Source organism: Hipposideros armiger, unplaced genomic scaffold (assembly GCF_001890085.2).
Source record: "Hipposideros armiger isolate ML-2016 unplaced genomic scaffold, ASM189008v1 scaffold_347, whole genome shotgun sequence".
In the NCBI taxonomy this organism is placed as follows: Eukaryota; Metazoa; Chordata; class Mammalia; order Chiroptera; family Hipposideridae; genus Hipposideros; species Hipposideros armiger.
The window spans coordinates 527,863-544,257 of NW_017731697.1; the positions used below are offsets into that span (position 1 = coordinate 527,863).

The 16,395-nt window shown below is 39.9% G+C and overlaps 1 protein-coding gene across 4 annotated transcripts in view; it reads left to right on the top strand.

The window, feature by feature from the left end:
- The window catches only part of LOC109392752 (zinc finger protein 354C), a 22,425-nt gene extending 6,307 nt beyond the window's left edge, over positions 1 to 16,118 (top strand). For 3 of the 4 annotated variants that reach the window (XM_019661386.1, XM_019661387.1, XM_019661388.1), the window contains 3 exons: positions 9,841 to 9,967; positions 10,430 to 10,525; positions 14,586 to 16,118. In XM_019661386.1, coding sequence (XP_019516931.1) covers positions 9,841 to 9,967; positions 10,430 to 10,525; positions 14,586 to 15,982 — 1,620 coding nt within the window. In that variant the 3' untranslated portion in view covers positions 15,983 to 16,118. Of the gene's footprint in view, positions 1 to 9,840; positions 9,968 to 10,429; positions 10,526 to 14,551 lie in introns of all 4 variants that reach the window. The other variant, XM_019661389.1, reaches the window with a different exon arrangement.
- The last annotated feature ends 277 nt before the right edge of the window (positions 16,119 to 16,395 follow it).

The following is a 16,395-nucleotide window of genomic DNA, read 5'->3' on the forward strand; positions in this document are numbered from 1 at the left end:
ACCGTCGCCGGCGACTCACGGCAGCCCAGCTCCAGGTCGAGCTGTTGTTCAGCATCTTAGCTGTGGAGGGCAGTGTCACTGGTCCTCATATGTGGGATCCGAACCGGGGCCCTCTGGTGTCCCAAGCCAGCTCTTAACCATCGCACCACTCGGCGGGCCCTTAAATCCACTTTTAAGTAACACTATAAATACTATTTCCTGGGTAGTGCAGATACCTGATGAGAGAATACTCCCAACTCCTCCCTCCCCTCCTTTATGACATTGCTGTCATTTCACTCATCACATGCTATCATCACCCAATTCATTGGTATTATTACTTTAAGCAAACAGTTATTTTTAGATCAATTAAGAGTAAGGAAAATAACAGATTTTATTTTATCCTCATTTATTATTTCTTTGTTGCTCTTCTTTTCTTTATATAGATTCAAGTTTTTGATCTATATCACTTTCCTTCTCCCTAAAGAATTTCTTTCACCATTTCCTTGCAGGGCAGATGGGCTGGTAATATATATTTTATTTGTCTGAGAAAATCTTTATTTCTCATCCCCTTGGAAGGATAATTTCACTGTATATGAAATTCTGGATTGGGTTTCTTTAAACACTTTAAATATTTCACTCTACTCTTATTTGCATGGTTTCTAATGACAAAATCCACTGTAATCCTTATCCTCATTCTCTTATAGGTAACAATTTGTTTTCTGTCTTCTTTTAAGATTTTCTCCTTGTCTTTGGTTTTCTGTAGTTTGAATATGATATGCCTAGGTGTACATTTTTCAGTAGTTATCCTGCTTGCTATTCTCCGAGCTTCCTGGAATATGATTTGGGGTCTGTCACTAATTCTGAAAAATTCTCAGCCACTATTATTTCAAATATTCCTTTTGCTCCACTCTCTCTCATTCTGGTATTCCAATTATAACATAATTTTAAATGATTGACTAGTGTATTTTTAACATGGAAGGATATACATGATATACCAGTAAGAAACTTAGGGGTGTGAAACAATAATCATTTATTATTTCTCAAAGTTTCTCTGGGTCAGGAATGCAGACAGGCTTAGAAACAACTTGTCTCTCCCGTAGGAAGTCTGGGGTCTCGGCTGAAAGACTCAAAGGTGAGGAGCTAGAATCATCTGAAGTCTCATCCATTTACATGTCTGGTAGTTGATGCCAGCTCTTGGCTGAGACCTTAGCTTGGGCTGTTGTAGGAAACATTGATCCACGATCTCTCTGTGTGTCTTGGGCTTACAACGTAGTGGCCAGGTTCCAAAGGTGAACATCAAGGGAGCCGTGTGGAAGGTGTATTGTTTTATGACCTCTGCTCAAAAGTCACATAGCATCACTCCCACTGAATTCCACTGATCAGAGCAGCTGTAATCCCCTGCCCAGATTCAAGAGGAGGAAACATAGACCTCATTCTTGGGTGGGAGAAGTGTCAATGTCACATTTAGAAGAGCATGTGAGGTGGGAGATATATTAGAGTGGTCATCTTGAGACAGTACAATCTGCCACATCTGTCAGAATTAAAAATGCACGCAGACTTTGACCCAATAGTTTCATCTCTACCAGTTTAGCTTATAAATGTCAGTGTATGTATATCCAGAGATATCTGAGAATGGTCATCAAATATGACAGCAAAACACAGATATCATCTAAATACCCATCAGTAAGGGAAATGGTTAAATAAATTATGATATCTCTACAGTGACATATATCATGCGATTATTAAAAAGATGAGGTTTGTAGATGCAGATGTGGCAAGATCTGTAAGACAAGCTAACAGGATTCAGAATGTTTCCATTACAAAGAATACATGTACTTACTTATATGTGTATTTGCACAAAACATTTCTGGAAAGAAACGAGACACTTGATACCAGTGACCTGTTGGATAGGGCTGCTGGTCTGGGGTGGGAGGCTGCGCCTAACATATTACCATGTGCTCTTTGCTCTCTTCATATTCTTTAGCATGTGCCTGTTTTCCTTTTGTTTAAACAATGGTCAGAAACACGTGCATGTGCAATCGGTGATGAATTCTGGAGTGTGTTCTTAAAACATGAGCAAAACTCATCTGTAATAGGATTCAGTGTTTTTTTTTTCCTTTTGTTTTCAGTTTTTTCTGAAGTGATTTGTTAATTTGTACAAAAGCTAATGACATTTAAAAAGAAAAAGAATGTCATTTTGCTGGGAGTGTTTTAAGGCGCAGGCAGATGGGAATGAAAGAAAAGATAGAAAATGGGGTTGCCATGCGTGCCCTGCTTACAGCAGCAGGAAGCCTATAAGTTGCTCAAGGTACTGTAACAAAATACCACAGACTGGGGGGCTTCAACAACAGACATTTGTGTTCTCAGAGTTCTAGAGGCTGGAAGTCCAAGGTCAAGGTGTCAGCAGGATTGGTTTCTTCTGAAGCTTCTCTCTTTGGCATGTAGACGGCACCTTCTCCCTGTGTCTTTACATGCTCTTCCCTCGGCATGTGCGTGTCTGTGTCCTGATCTCCTCTTTTTATAAGGACACCAGTCATTTTGGTTTAGGGCCCAAGCTAAAGACTCCATATTAACCTAATTACCTTTTTAAAGACCTTGTCTCCAAGTAATGGTTACTTTCTGTAGGTACTAGGGATTAGGACTTCCACATATGAATTTGGTGCAGGGGACACAACTAAGCCCTTTCAGCTGGTTCCTACTGAAAGATTGCTCTTCCTACCATCCCCTCCATTCTTTTAATCCAGACATATTGGGCGCAGTTCCAAGGCTTCTTCCTGTGAGGCTTTCTTTCCTATGGTCTGTGGATTATAGAAGAGGGATGGTTCCTATGCCTGATGAGGGCTTGGCTGAGGCAGGATCTCTGAGCCATGGCTGGGCCCAGCTCCAAACACCCAGGTCACCTCTTCCAGGCTCAGCAGAGCTAAGCAGCTCTTCTCAAGGAGGCCATGGCCCAAAACTAGAAATTTAGCAAATATGGAATTAGAAAACAGCATTTTTTGACTGCCTAATGTCTAAACCACATCCTTTTGTTTGGGGGAAGTCCCCCTTTTTTGAGTCTTGGTAGGAAACAGAGCCCACCTCACATTTGAGAAGCTAGAGTCATCAGATAATTGTTTTTCCAGCTCCCCTATAGATCAGGTACAGGTATGTGACCTGAGTTTTGTCCTTCAGTTGTATTTGCCCCAGACTTTGAATCAGGAGTTAGGGATGTGAAGGAACAATGTAGAGTGCACTCTGGTGGTTGTGGCAGCAGCAGTAGCATCAAGTTTGTGGAGGAAGAAAGAGGAGTATGCAGCAATAGCATTGTGTAGTGGGCACGGGATGGCAGTAAGCATATACCATCCACTTTTCCGTAATGACAGTAGTGTTCTCTCAAGTCTGGTTTCCTAGTGTGATCCTGGCTGTGGTCCAGAATTACTCTGGCCTCCCTGGTTTCTGCTCATTTTCCAAGCCTAGATCTGTGACTCTCAGTGATCTTGCAGCTACCCAGTCCTTTTTATGTGAAAATAAGCCCAAATCCATTTCTGTTGCTTGAAACCTAAGAAACTTGACAGACACGCTTCATATAAAACCACCTGCTAAGACGCAGATTCTCATGTTGCATCTTTAAAATGTAGCTTAAACTACCAATGTTTCTAAATGGGGTCATTTTAGCATTTTGGATGGAACAATCTTCCATTATGCAAGACTGTATTGTGCATTGCCGGGTGATTAGCAATGATCCTTGATCCCTTCCCTTAAACGCCAGTAGCACCTCCCTTAGTCATAGAAACAAAAACGCCCTCTCATATTTCCAAACTTAACCTGGGGAGGGAGGGGGATGCCGTGCCCTCAGGAGAACAGCAAGCTGAGGTGACCGATGTCTTTCAGGTCTGCAGTTCTGGGATTCTATCACGTTGCTATTTCTTAATATTTCCTGAGCTTGCCTAGACTCACTGAGTGTTTTATCTTATATTTTAAAAGTAATACACTTATAGCTTCTGGCAATAGAAGAATAGCTCCTATGAGACCAATTCATTTGTGGATAACAAGTAAGCCTGGACAAAATATAAGAAAAAGTTACCTGAAGGCATTGGAGAGAAACCAAAAGCAAACAGATACTGGACAACTATGTGCATTTGGGAAAAGGGACTATCACAAGGTAAATATTCCAGTGTTTATGGCTTTTTGCCTGCAGGCAGGCCACAGCCAGCACCAACTGAATGGTTAAAACTGTAGTCTTACCAGTGTGAAGAATCACAAGACAGAGTCAGGCACAACCTTAGCATCTGGAGAGTGGGGAGTGGGGAAGCTTGGAAAGGAGAGAGCCGGAGAGGGAGCCCCAAATTATGTGCATAAACTCTCCCAAAACCTCTGGCTGACTCCTGAACCATACACACATACGATAGACTCAAAATAGCTCAATTAATTGACAGAGATTTCTGTTGCTTTCTAGACAAAAATGACAGATTTTGAAATTTGAGTACAGCCAAATTAACTACCTGCTTAAAAAAAATCAATATAAGAAACAACAAAATCCAGAGTCTAAATTGTGTCCTATAAAATGTCTAGGATAAGATAGACATGAAGAAACAAGGAAATGTGACCAGTATTCAAGAAGAAGGTAATCAATAGCGACCAATCCCATGATGACCCGGATGCTAGAATTAGCAGGCAGATTTTAAAGCTACTGTTTTAACTTTATGCTAGGACTTAAGGGAAAATATGCTCATAATGATTAAACCAATAGGAAATCCAAGCAGAGAAACAGAGACTGTGAAAAGATATTAGAAATTCTAGAACTGAAGAATAAAATATCTGAAACTTTAAAAAAAAGTCACTTTTTTTAGTGACTATTTAAGAATAGGCTTAGCTTTTATAAGTGAACATAAGAAAATGTCAGTAAAACTTGTAGGTAGGTCAATGGAAATTGTCCTATGTGAAAAACAGGGATTAAAAAGAGCTTTAGGAGCCAGCCAAGTGGCTCAGTTGGTTAAGAGCTTGCTTGGGAGCGCCAGCTCTGAGCAGCAGGGCTGCGGTTCGGATCCCATATTAAGGGCCAGTGACACTGTGCCCTCTACAGCTAAGATGATGAACAACAGCTTGACCTGGAGCTGGGCTGCTGTTAGTTGCTGGCAACGGTGTAGGCTGCAGCGGGGCTGCAGTGGGCTGCTGTGAGCTACATGAGTGGCTGGCAGCCAGCATGAGTGGCTGGCAGCCAGCGAGAGCTGCCATGAGCCGCCCTGAGCGGCCAACCAATGACCGGCTACCGATTGCCTCACCCGGGAAGAGCACAATGATCATACCAACATGGGCCAGTGAAGTGATGTCCTCCACAACTAGACTGAAGAACAAAACAGCAATTTGTCTACCTGTCTGTTCTCCTTCCCCTATTCCCCAATGCTGTTCCCTCCAATTCCCCAATTAAAAAAAAAAAAGAGCTTCGGTTACGAATAAAGCAATGTTAAAAGTCTAATATGTAATTGGAGTTTAAGGAGAGCAGAGAGAGAATGTGACAAAAATATATTGAAAGGAAACAATGGCCAAAATTTTCTCAAATTTGGTTAAAAAGAAACCATATTCATAGATTTACAATATTCACTGAAACTCAAGAAGGATAAATACAAAGAAAAACCACAGCTATGTACATCATTCATCAATGCTGTGCTGTGCCATAGAAATATAGTGTGAACCTTGAATGCAATTACATGTGTAATTTCAAACTTTTTATAACAGTAGTCACATTAAAAAAAAACAGGAGCAGATACGTGAACTTTAATAATATATTTTTAAACCCAGTATATCCAAAATATTATTTCAACATGTGATTAATATAAAATTATTGAGATATCATATATATATATACATGCATATATGTGTGTGTGTGTGTGTATATTATCTGGTATGCATTTTATACGTAATAGCACATCATAAGTCAGTCTAGCCATATTTCAAGTACTCAGTAGCCATTTGTGGCTGGTGCCTACCATATTGGCAGAAAAATCATAGACAAATTACTGAAAATTAAAGACTTGAAAGCAGACAGAAAAGAAAAAAATCACATTACATACAGAGAATGAATATTTGACTGTCCATTGGCTCCTCATCAGAAACGACAGTGGCCAGAAAACAATAGAATGATATATGCTGCAAGAAAAATATAAAACACAAAAAGAAACTGTCAACCCAGAATTCTGTAGCCAAGGAAAATATTCTTCAAGAATGAAGGTGAGGGGCCGGCCGAGTGGCGCGATGGTTAAGAACTGGCTTGGGACGCCAGAGGGCCCCGGTTTGGATCCCACATATGAGGGCCAGTGACACTGCCCTCCACAGCTAAGATGCTGAACAACAGCTCAACTTGGAGCTGGGCTGCCATGAGTCGCCAGCGACGGCGTAGGCTGCAGCCCCTGCGGCAGTGGGTTGCCCTGGGCTACCATGTGTAGCCAGCAGCCAGCTTGAGCGGCCAGCAGCCGCAGTGAGTGGCCGTCCAGAAGCCGGCGACTGATCTGCCTCGCCCGGGAAGAGTGCAATGATGGTGCCAACTTGGGCCAGTGAAGCAACGTCCTCCACAACTAGACTGAAGAACAAAAAGACAGCAACTTGTCTGTTCCCCTTCCCCCAATTCCCCAGCACTGTTCCCATCCCCCCAATTCCCCAATAAAAATCTTAAAAAAAAAAAAAAGAATGAAGGTGAGGACCCGTGGAGTGGCTCAGTTGGTTAAGAGCATGAGCTTTGAGCAACAGGGTCGCCGGTTCAATTCCCACATGCACCAGTGAGCTGCACCCGAGCTGAGCTGCTGCTGAGCTGCCAAAGGTGGCAGGATGCCTCAGAGAGCATGTGCTCCTAACAACAAGGTTGCTGGTTTGACTCCTGCATGGGATGGTGGGTTGCACCCCCCTGCAACTAAAATTGAACACGGCACCTTGAGCTGAGTGGCCGCGAGCTGCCAACAGGTGCCCGGATGGCGACTGAACTAGGAGCTGAGCTAGCTGCATCCTCCACAACTAAGATCGAAGGACAACAACTTGGCTGTTCCCCTTCCCCAATTCCCCAACAAAATCTTAAAAAAGAATGAAGGTGAGATAAAGACATTTTCAGATAAAAGAAAAGGAAGCTAGTTCATTGTCAGCATGCCTGTACTGTAAGATATGCTAAAGGAAGTTCTTGAAGCAGAAAGGAAATAATGCCAAATGGGAACTCTAATCTCAGGAACGAAATGAAGAACAATTGAAATGGTGGTTATCTGGATAAACATGAAATACTTTTTCCTCTCAGTTTCTTAAAATGCATATGATTTAAAGCAAAAATATAATCTTGCATTGTGGAGTTTGTAATGTAGGTAGATGGAATGCACATGACAGTTGTGGATACAGAATTTATTTATATCTGGACTGGAAAAGCTCTATGTTTGTCTCTGGGGGTACCTGGATGACTATTTTGGACTCCTGGCAAGGTAAGGGCAGTGGATATACTGTTTAAGAGCTAAATGTCACTGGCCACCCTCAGAGTCATCTTCGTCACTGATGGTTTGTAGCTGACCTACATGGTTTGACAAGCCTTGCTTGATACACAAAGTCCCCTGCTGAGAATTTCTCCTTTGAGCTCTTTAAAACCAAGATTCCTTACGTAGATCCAAACACAGAAGAGTCTGCATGTGCAATTAAAGGGTTTGTTTATGAATGTCTCTTGGACCGCGGGCGCTTCCCTGGGCTCTCTTCATCTTGCTGCACTGTATCTTTTGCCGTCCATGCACCTGCTCGGTGCAGTCTGGTGAGTCCTGTCAACCATCTGAACTGGGAAAGTAGAACAACTTTAGCCTGAGGAGAGGTGGTGGTGGTCCCGTACACTTGCCAAGGTTCTTGTCAAGATTCTGTGTAAAATCATATATTATCTCTAAATAGACTATAACGGACTAAGAATGTACATTATAATTCTCAGAGAAACCACTAAAGATGCAAAGAGGCATAGCTAAAAAGTCAGTATATAAATTAAAATGGAATTAAAAAAATTCAAGACACACACACACTCTCACACACATGCACATACACACACACAGTAAAAAGTGTAAGCCTAATGGAAGGGTATAAAATAATAAGTGGAAGATTGCTTTTTTGTCCCTCTTTGCAAATACCAAAGAATCATCAGGGTGGACAGCTTGCTGGATTCTTCCAGGTATTAATACTTTTGTTTGCATATGTGTATATACTGAGAAAGAAGTTTTTAACAACTGTTGTTTTGTGGCTTGCTTTTTTATATGAATCAACAATATGTCAAGGTCAAATTCTAATGTCGGACATACAAATCCGCTTTATTTAATGGCTGTATAACATTTCGTGGAATAAATATGGTAATTTTCCCATCCATTCCCTTATTGATGGATTATCTTCATTGTTCACGCTTGTTTTGGTTTCCTATGGCTGCTGTAACAAAGCATCACAAACCCAGTAGCTTATAACAACATAAATTTATTCTGTTGTACTCCTGGAGGTCAGAAGTCTGAAATCAGTTTCACTAGCATAAGGTCAAGCTCACAGCAAGGCTGGTTCTTTTGGATGCTGAGGGGAAATCTGTTTCCTGGCCTCCTTTTCTTAGCTAGTGGCTGCCTGTGTTCCTCGGCTGAGGCCCTTTCAGCAGTCTTCAGAGAGCATTTCAATTTCAGCCTTTGCTTCTGTCACCACACTGCCCGCCCCTCTTCTAACTCCGACTCTTCTTGGGTCCTTCTTGTAAGGACCATTGTAATTACATCGGATCTACCTGTAATAATCCAGGATAATCTTCCGATCTCAAATTCCTTAATTTAAACAGAACTTCTAAGGCCCTTTTGTCATATATGTAACATTCCCAGGTTCATTACTCAGCCTGTCACAACCATGAACTTGTAAGTAATGTTTCGGTGAATATCCTTGAACAAATATCTCTACCCAGTTGTGTGATTATTTCTTGTAGTAGAATCCTAGAAGTAGAATTCCAAGGTCAAAATGATGTACCTATGACATTTTGATGATTCTCAACAAAATATACACCAAAAGTATTTTACTGTTTTTCATTCCCTTCTTTTTCCCATAAGAGTTGTTACCTGCCCAACCTCTGCTTTCTCACATTTTGAGGTTTAACTGGGGTCCTCTTGGAAGAACTTACTTTCTCACCAGTTGCCTCTTGCACCTGTAGTGTCTGGCACAGTCCTCTGTTTTTATTTTATTATTTAAAAAAAATTTTATAGTCAGTGGAAACCCACCTGACAATATGGCTCAGAGATCTTTTACTCTGAACTCAGATCCACTTTTTAACAGTACCTTAGGAAGATTACTTAACCTTTCTGAATGATGTCTTCATCTGGAAAATGATTTAATCATAGTATCTTCCTCACAAGATTTCTATGAAACTTAGATATGATATGCAAAGTTCCTATCATAGACCCTAACATACAAGTATTCAATAAATATTAACTGGTATTCTTTTTATTATGTCTCAGATTCCTTTGTTTCTGTTCTGCTGATAGTACTTTCCCCAGTTGTCCGGCATTGCTCTAGATGCATTCTGAAATTTTTCTCTATTTGAATTTGGATTTTGCTGGGGGAGAGGAGTACATTTTGTGCTCCGGTACTTTGACCCCAGGCTGGACTGAACTTCTGTTGCCAGGGACTTTGCCATTTCCCCTACTCTCACAGCAGGTGGTGTGTGTCTTTGCTCCCACTGGGTACTCAATAAGTATTTGTTTAATAAATGATGGGTGGTTCAAAAAATAACACAGTTGACTTGAAAATTTAGAGTCCTGAGACGTTTTCAAAACTGGTTGCTGCACATCCCGGTGTCACTTTCTTACCGAGTCTTTCAGTGGAGAAGATGGTCCTGGATGAACAGGGATGGGTTTGCTGTTACAGGAGTCTGTGACGTTCGGGGATGTGGCCGTGCTCTTCAGCCTGGATGAGTGGCTGTACCTGGACCCTGCGCAGAGAGCCTTGTACCGGGAGGTGATGTTGGAGAACTACAGCTCCCTGTTGTCTCTGGGTGAGGAGGTTTGCCTCTAATAAAGAATCTGCTGGGGAAACACCTTAGACCTCCCTCTTTGGGCTTCAGCGTCTGCAGGTTTCTTCCCTACTGTGCCCTTGCGAAAGGAAGAATCTGTAGAGTTGACAGTGTACATTTTTATTGTCATGCCCTTCATGCTATTCTTTTCTCCTTCCTGTGCCTTCCTCCCACCCCACCTCCCGATCAAAGTTTCCACCCACTCCAGTGACTAGATCCCAGTTTAGATTCTGGAAAACATAGAGGACTCCCTCCCATCTTAGGGGCCACATCACAGGGCCCTGTGTTGTTCCGGAACTGAGACCCAGCTTCTGATTCATCATCTCCCATGAGCCCAGCCCTGCAGAAGTGCTTGTGCTGCCTTCTCTGCCCCATGGGTTCTGTGAGTTCAGGGATTACTCTTCAGGCTATTTGTTCAAACTTCATTTCCTTCCACATGAGCAGGGATTCCATTTTCAACGCCAAAAGTCATCTGTCAGTTGCAAGAAGGAAAAGATCCCTGCATGGTGGAAAGAGAACATCCTCAAGACATCTGTCTGGGTGAGTGAGTGACTGCGAAATTGCACAGGGTATCCTTAGCCTTGAGCAGGTCATGAGGAAGCTGTGCTCTGGAAACACCTGGAAATGCTGAGCCTTGCTGACATGCTGAGGGCCGCCTGACAGAAGCCTCCTTGGTTGTAAGGGTTTTCTCTGCTACCATGCTCTTCATGGGTTTTTTTTTTTTGGCCTCTTGCTCTTTATGGTTTTTTTTCCCATCTGCATTTACACAGGTTCGTGTCTGGCAGATTTTAAATACTTTACACCTCTGTTATATTTTGCGTTCTTTATAATTTTTTTCATTTCTGTCACCAACCACATATTTCAAAGTTATTGTCATTGGCTCTGATTTCTTAGCTCAGTATTTCCCTTTTGTCTCCCTGGAGACTGGGGGACGATCTCTCAGTGTTACATTTAACCTGTTTATTAATGTAACCACTGCAGCCTTTCTAGCCCAGGGGTCAGCAGACTTTTTCTGTAAAAGGCCAGATAGCAGATATTTTGGCTTTGGGGCCCTTTGGCCTCTGTTCCAGCCATTTAAATTGAACTCTGCTATGGTGGAGCCAAAGCAGCCAGAGGCACGGCTAAGGGAACAGGAGTGCTGTGTGCTACTGGGACTTTCCAGTAACAGCCGGCAGCTTTATTTGGCCCAGAGACATGCTGACTGCTCTTCTAACCCAGCCTAGTCCGGTTGGCCTTTATCATAAAACTGTTGTTAGAGTTGAAGGATTGTTTAAAAGTGATCAAATATAGATACCTCTTTTTATATCTGAAGAAACAGAGCATCCAAGATTTTAAAATACTTTGATCACAGAGCTAAAACGCTGAAATGCAGTGAGATAAACCTATATCTACCTTTATGGTTTGACCTTAAATCTGTGATTCGTGCCTTCATTGACTTTTTTTTTCTTTCTCATTCTCTGCAAATACTTTTCATCTTAATTAAAATACAATTTTCTCCAAAGAGTTAGTATACAGTACAGTATAGCATTTAAGATTGTGGTTTTAATTTGGACATTCCTAATTTCAGTTTACCAATACCACTACTGACAAGCCTTACAAGCTGTGGGAACATTACCTTTCCTCTCTGAGCCTTGTTTATTTCAACATTACCTTCCCTGCCACCAGCAGATGATTTTTTTGAAACTCGGATGTTAAATCCTAGACCTTAAGAGGCTTCACCGTTTTCCCGTTATCCATGGAGTAAAGTAAAATTCCTTAATGTGACATTAAACCTACTTCACAGTCTGCCTCCATGTTTCTGTTTAGCCTCATCAGTGTCCACTTACACGTTCTGGGCAAACCTGTGTGCTCATTAGCATCTGTGCGTGATTCCTTCAGCTTGAATTTCCTCTTCCATTTTGTCCACTGGAAAGCTACTTATCCTTCAAGATCCAGCAGTCTGTCTAAAATGCCACCCTTTATATATAGGGTTTCCTTATCTTTCCTTCCCAATCAGCATTAATTTTCAATCATTTGCATTGATACAGCACTTTCTGCATACCTTGAACATATCCATTACAGTATCTATCATAATGAATGACAGTTATTTTGTTATTACTTATTTTCCTAATTATATTGCACATATTTAAGGGAGAGACCAGGTCTTTGAATTCTGGGTTCTGTGCGTCTGGCATCTAATATATTGCATTTAGTTAATATTTTTTGAATTTAATTGAATTGCCTCTGTGATTAGCTCAGTGCCAGTGAGGCTCAAATTCCGGTGCTGAGTCCACCACTGCAGCCACATCATCATCAGATCCCATTCCGTCCTTCCTCTTATCCAAGCTGCCTGCTAAAAGTGATCATTATTTTCTTATCATTATTTGCCTAAAATCTTACAATACCTTTTGTCATCTCTATTATTATTCTAAATTCCTCTGCCAGTTGTTCTCTGGGTTTGCCCTCACTCTGCTTAACAACATTTTAAACTAATTCCAAGCTGGATTTTCTTTAGTCAATAAGCCTCCCCTAAATAGGTGTATCTCCTCATAGATGACTTTGATTTGGCCTTCTTTCTGACTCACAGAATTCTCTTCAATTGAAATCTATCCCATCTTTATTGTCCAACTTCTTTCATAAAACCATTCTTTACTAATAAAGTTGATGTTAGTGTCTTCATTCTCTGAACTTCAAACCTGTGTTTATACAGTCAAGGCTTCTCACACCATGGGAAAACGAACTATTACTGTTTGGTTAGTTGGTTGTTTATTTATTTATTTATTTATTTAATATTCTCATTGCTGATTATTAAGTATTCAATAAAGGATTGATTGAGTCTCAGGAGTCTAGTATAAGAGGAGAGAATCTTCCTTCATAATAATTTTTCCAACTTACTCAGTTATTCTTCATTATTTTTTTACATAAGACATTTTGACTGTATACTTGTGTTTTGCGCAATAGGAATTAACAAAAATTTATAAGACATATCTACTGTTCTCCTTGAACAAATACTTGAATTATTTTTACAAACTTTATGTATGTAAGTTAAGTGATAGAATGTATAAGTAAAATATGTTTTTAAATTCTAAGAAAGTGTGAACTTAGACTTCAGTAATTGTTTCTGTAGAGAAATGGGATCAGAATAGTAGGGTAAGTTTATGAATGGGCAGGGAAGGCCATATTGTGGCACAGGATGAAAAGAGAGAAGGGACCCTGGTCAACCCTTGAAAATCCAAATGCTAGGTTTCCCAAAGACACCATTAACTAAGAGAAATCTATATTTTTATACAGATTTATAGCCTGTATTTCTTGTTCCTCTTATGATCTAATTTCAATAAACTGGATGCATTTTTAAACATAAATATTCAAATTATATTTTATTTAAGTTATATAGTTTATTTAAGCACATACATTTACTTAATTACAGTGATCTGCTTTTAATCTATTTTAAATCATGGATTGATTTTTAAAAGCCAGGTTTTATGCAGAGCTCCTTAGAATCAGCTGAAGCTAAATCTTTTCACTTAGAGTCAGACCTGAGCTTAGGGCTTGGGTGTATTTCAGAACTTCAGGACATATTGATTTCCCATCTCTTGCAGACTTTGATTAGTCTCAAAAGATTCCACAAAGAGAGTTCAGTCTTCTGGTTGCTGCTTATAAGAAGAAATGAATATGTCTGTGTCTCTTTATGATCAAATAAAAAAGGGAAAAGTGGTGGCAGGATAGAATGAAAAAATTGTTAGTCTTCCAGTCATAAAGGATATACATGTATATGCCTGATTTACTCCATATTTTCCTCTTCTTTATAATTAGCATCTTGAACTTAGATAAGATATCACCAACCCAGGGCTATTGTAAGTTTTAATTTAATTTTATTTTATTATTATTTTTTTAGCTGAGCCATCTTGCCACCTGTTGGCAGCTCAGCGTGGGCTGGGACTCGAACCGCTGTTGCTCAGAGCTCGCACTTTTGAGGGAGCTCTTAACCAACTGAGCCTCTCGGCTGGCCCTTATAAATTTTAAAACTTGAACTTCCTCATAGACTGCCTTTCTTTTTATAGACTGGTATGAAATCATATTCACATACAAAATCACAAAATTTAAGAAAAACATTGCAAATATTTTAAATATTTGTATATAAAGTATATATAAACTTGTGTATACAGTTTCAGTGAGAACATGGAGAAAAATGTAATAAAAGCAACATGTGAGTAGACAGAAGAAGAAAAGTTACTTGCTTTGTCGCCTGGCATACTCAGAGTAGAAAATAAAGATAAACTGGAGTAACCCGTAGTATTCAGTTTGAGCTTGTCAGTTGACATTTTTCTGTATCCTTGTACCTTCTGTTTAACCAGTTCTTCTGTGTTTAACTTTACTTCTCTCAAGTCGCGGTCTCTTCATTTTTAGTGTTAATTTAGTGCTAATGGGTCCTCCATACCACTCCTTAACCTATTTACCTGTCTTTCTATTTCATCCTGTTTTTCTCTAGATTCAAGTCCAAAGGTGAGGTCAGATGGTATCAAACCTCTTTTATATGTATTATTGCCAATTTTAGTGACCCACTTGATGTGTGTTTGCCTTTTCCAGCAGAGGAAGCCTTCATTCTTCTGATTCATTTCAGATTTCAAGACTTGGCCTGAAATAGAAGCATTGCCTCCCAGACAGGACATTTTTATAGAAGAAACATCTCAGGGAATAATACAGAAAAAATCCACGAAGTTTGGTCATTGGGGCATCAAGTTTGGAGAAGCTTTGGAATTTGAGAGCAGAGAAGAACGGGAACAACAGAAGAGACCTTTTAGGCAAACAGTCACCTCACATAGGAAAACCATCTGTGGTGATGGAAACGATGTAAGTCTTAAATTAGGGAAAGGATTATTTATAAATACAATTCTTGTTACACAACAGAGTGTTCCTGTAGAAACGATACCCAATATATATTATAGTTTTGGAAATGATTTCAAACACGATTTTGATCTAGTGAAATGCTTCCAAATTTATCCAGGAGAAAAAGCTCATATTTGTAATGAATGTGGGAAAAGCTTCAATCAGAGTCTTCATCTTATTGAACACCAAAGAATCCATACGGGTGAGAAACCCTACAAATGTAATGAGTGTGGGAAAACCTTCACCCATAGATCATCCCTTCTTGCTCACCAGAGAATTCATACTGGAGAGAAACCTTACAAATGTAATGAATGTGAGAAAGCATTTAGCAGTAGTTCAACTCTTACGAAACATCTGAGAGTGCACACTGGAGAGAAACCCTATCAATGTAAGGAATGTGGTAAAGCCTTTAGCCAGTGTTCAACCCTCACTGTACATCAGAGAATTCATACTGGAGAGAAACTCTATAAATGTGGTGAGTGTGAGAAGGCCTTCAATTGTAGAGCAAAACTTCATAGACATCAAAGAATCCACACAGGTGAGAAACCCTATAAATGCAGTGACTGTGGGAAAGGTTACAGCCAGCTTACGTCCCTGACTGAACATCAGAGGCTTCATACCGGAGAACAACTGTGTAAATGCTTGGAATGTGGGAGAACTTTCACATGCATCTCAACCCTTATTGAACATCAGCGAATTCACACTGGACAGAAACCTTATCAATGTAATGAATGTGGGAGAACCTTCAACAAGTATTCGTCCTTTAATGAACATCGGAAAATTCATACTGGGGAAAAACTTTATACCTGTGGAGAATGTGGGAAAGCCTTTGGATGCAAATCCAACCTTTATAGACATCAGAGAATTCATACTGGGGAGAAACCCTATCAGTGTAATCAGTGTGGGAAATCTTTCAGCCAATATTCATTCCTAACTGAACATGAGAGAATCCATACTGGAGAGAAACTCTACAAGTGTATGGAATGTGGGAAAGCTTACAGTTACAGATCAAACCTTTGTAGACACAAAAAAGTTCACAATAGAGAAAAACTCTATAAATGGAAGGAATATGGGATCAGAGATTTCTTAGAGGAGATAAGCCCTTTGAGGCTTAATTTATCTGTCAAATAATTCAAGACTTCTCTTTGGAGAATAATCAGGAGACAAAAAAATAAGGCACAGACTCCATATAGCTTCTTTTTTACTTCTGGAAAAAAATATGCTATTATAGTTACCACTAAGTAGTGGTAAGATTTGTCAGTGAAAATATGAAGAACGCTGTCAAATTTTATAAAACCATTAAATTCTAAGGTTTATAAAAACAATTTTTTTAATTCATAGAAAAATGTAAAAGCCTAACTTTATAAAAAAACATGAAAATAATGGAATATAAATTTTCTTTCTTTTATTAGCGTTTATTCCCTTTCTAGAGTAAGCTTTAATATGAATTTTCTTTTAAAAACAGTCATTGAGTTATTAATTGGGACCTCATTTTTTAAAATGGCAGGGAGACATAGGATGTGCTTTTTTCATAAAGAGAAGGT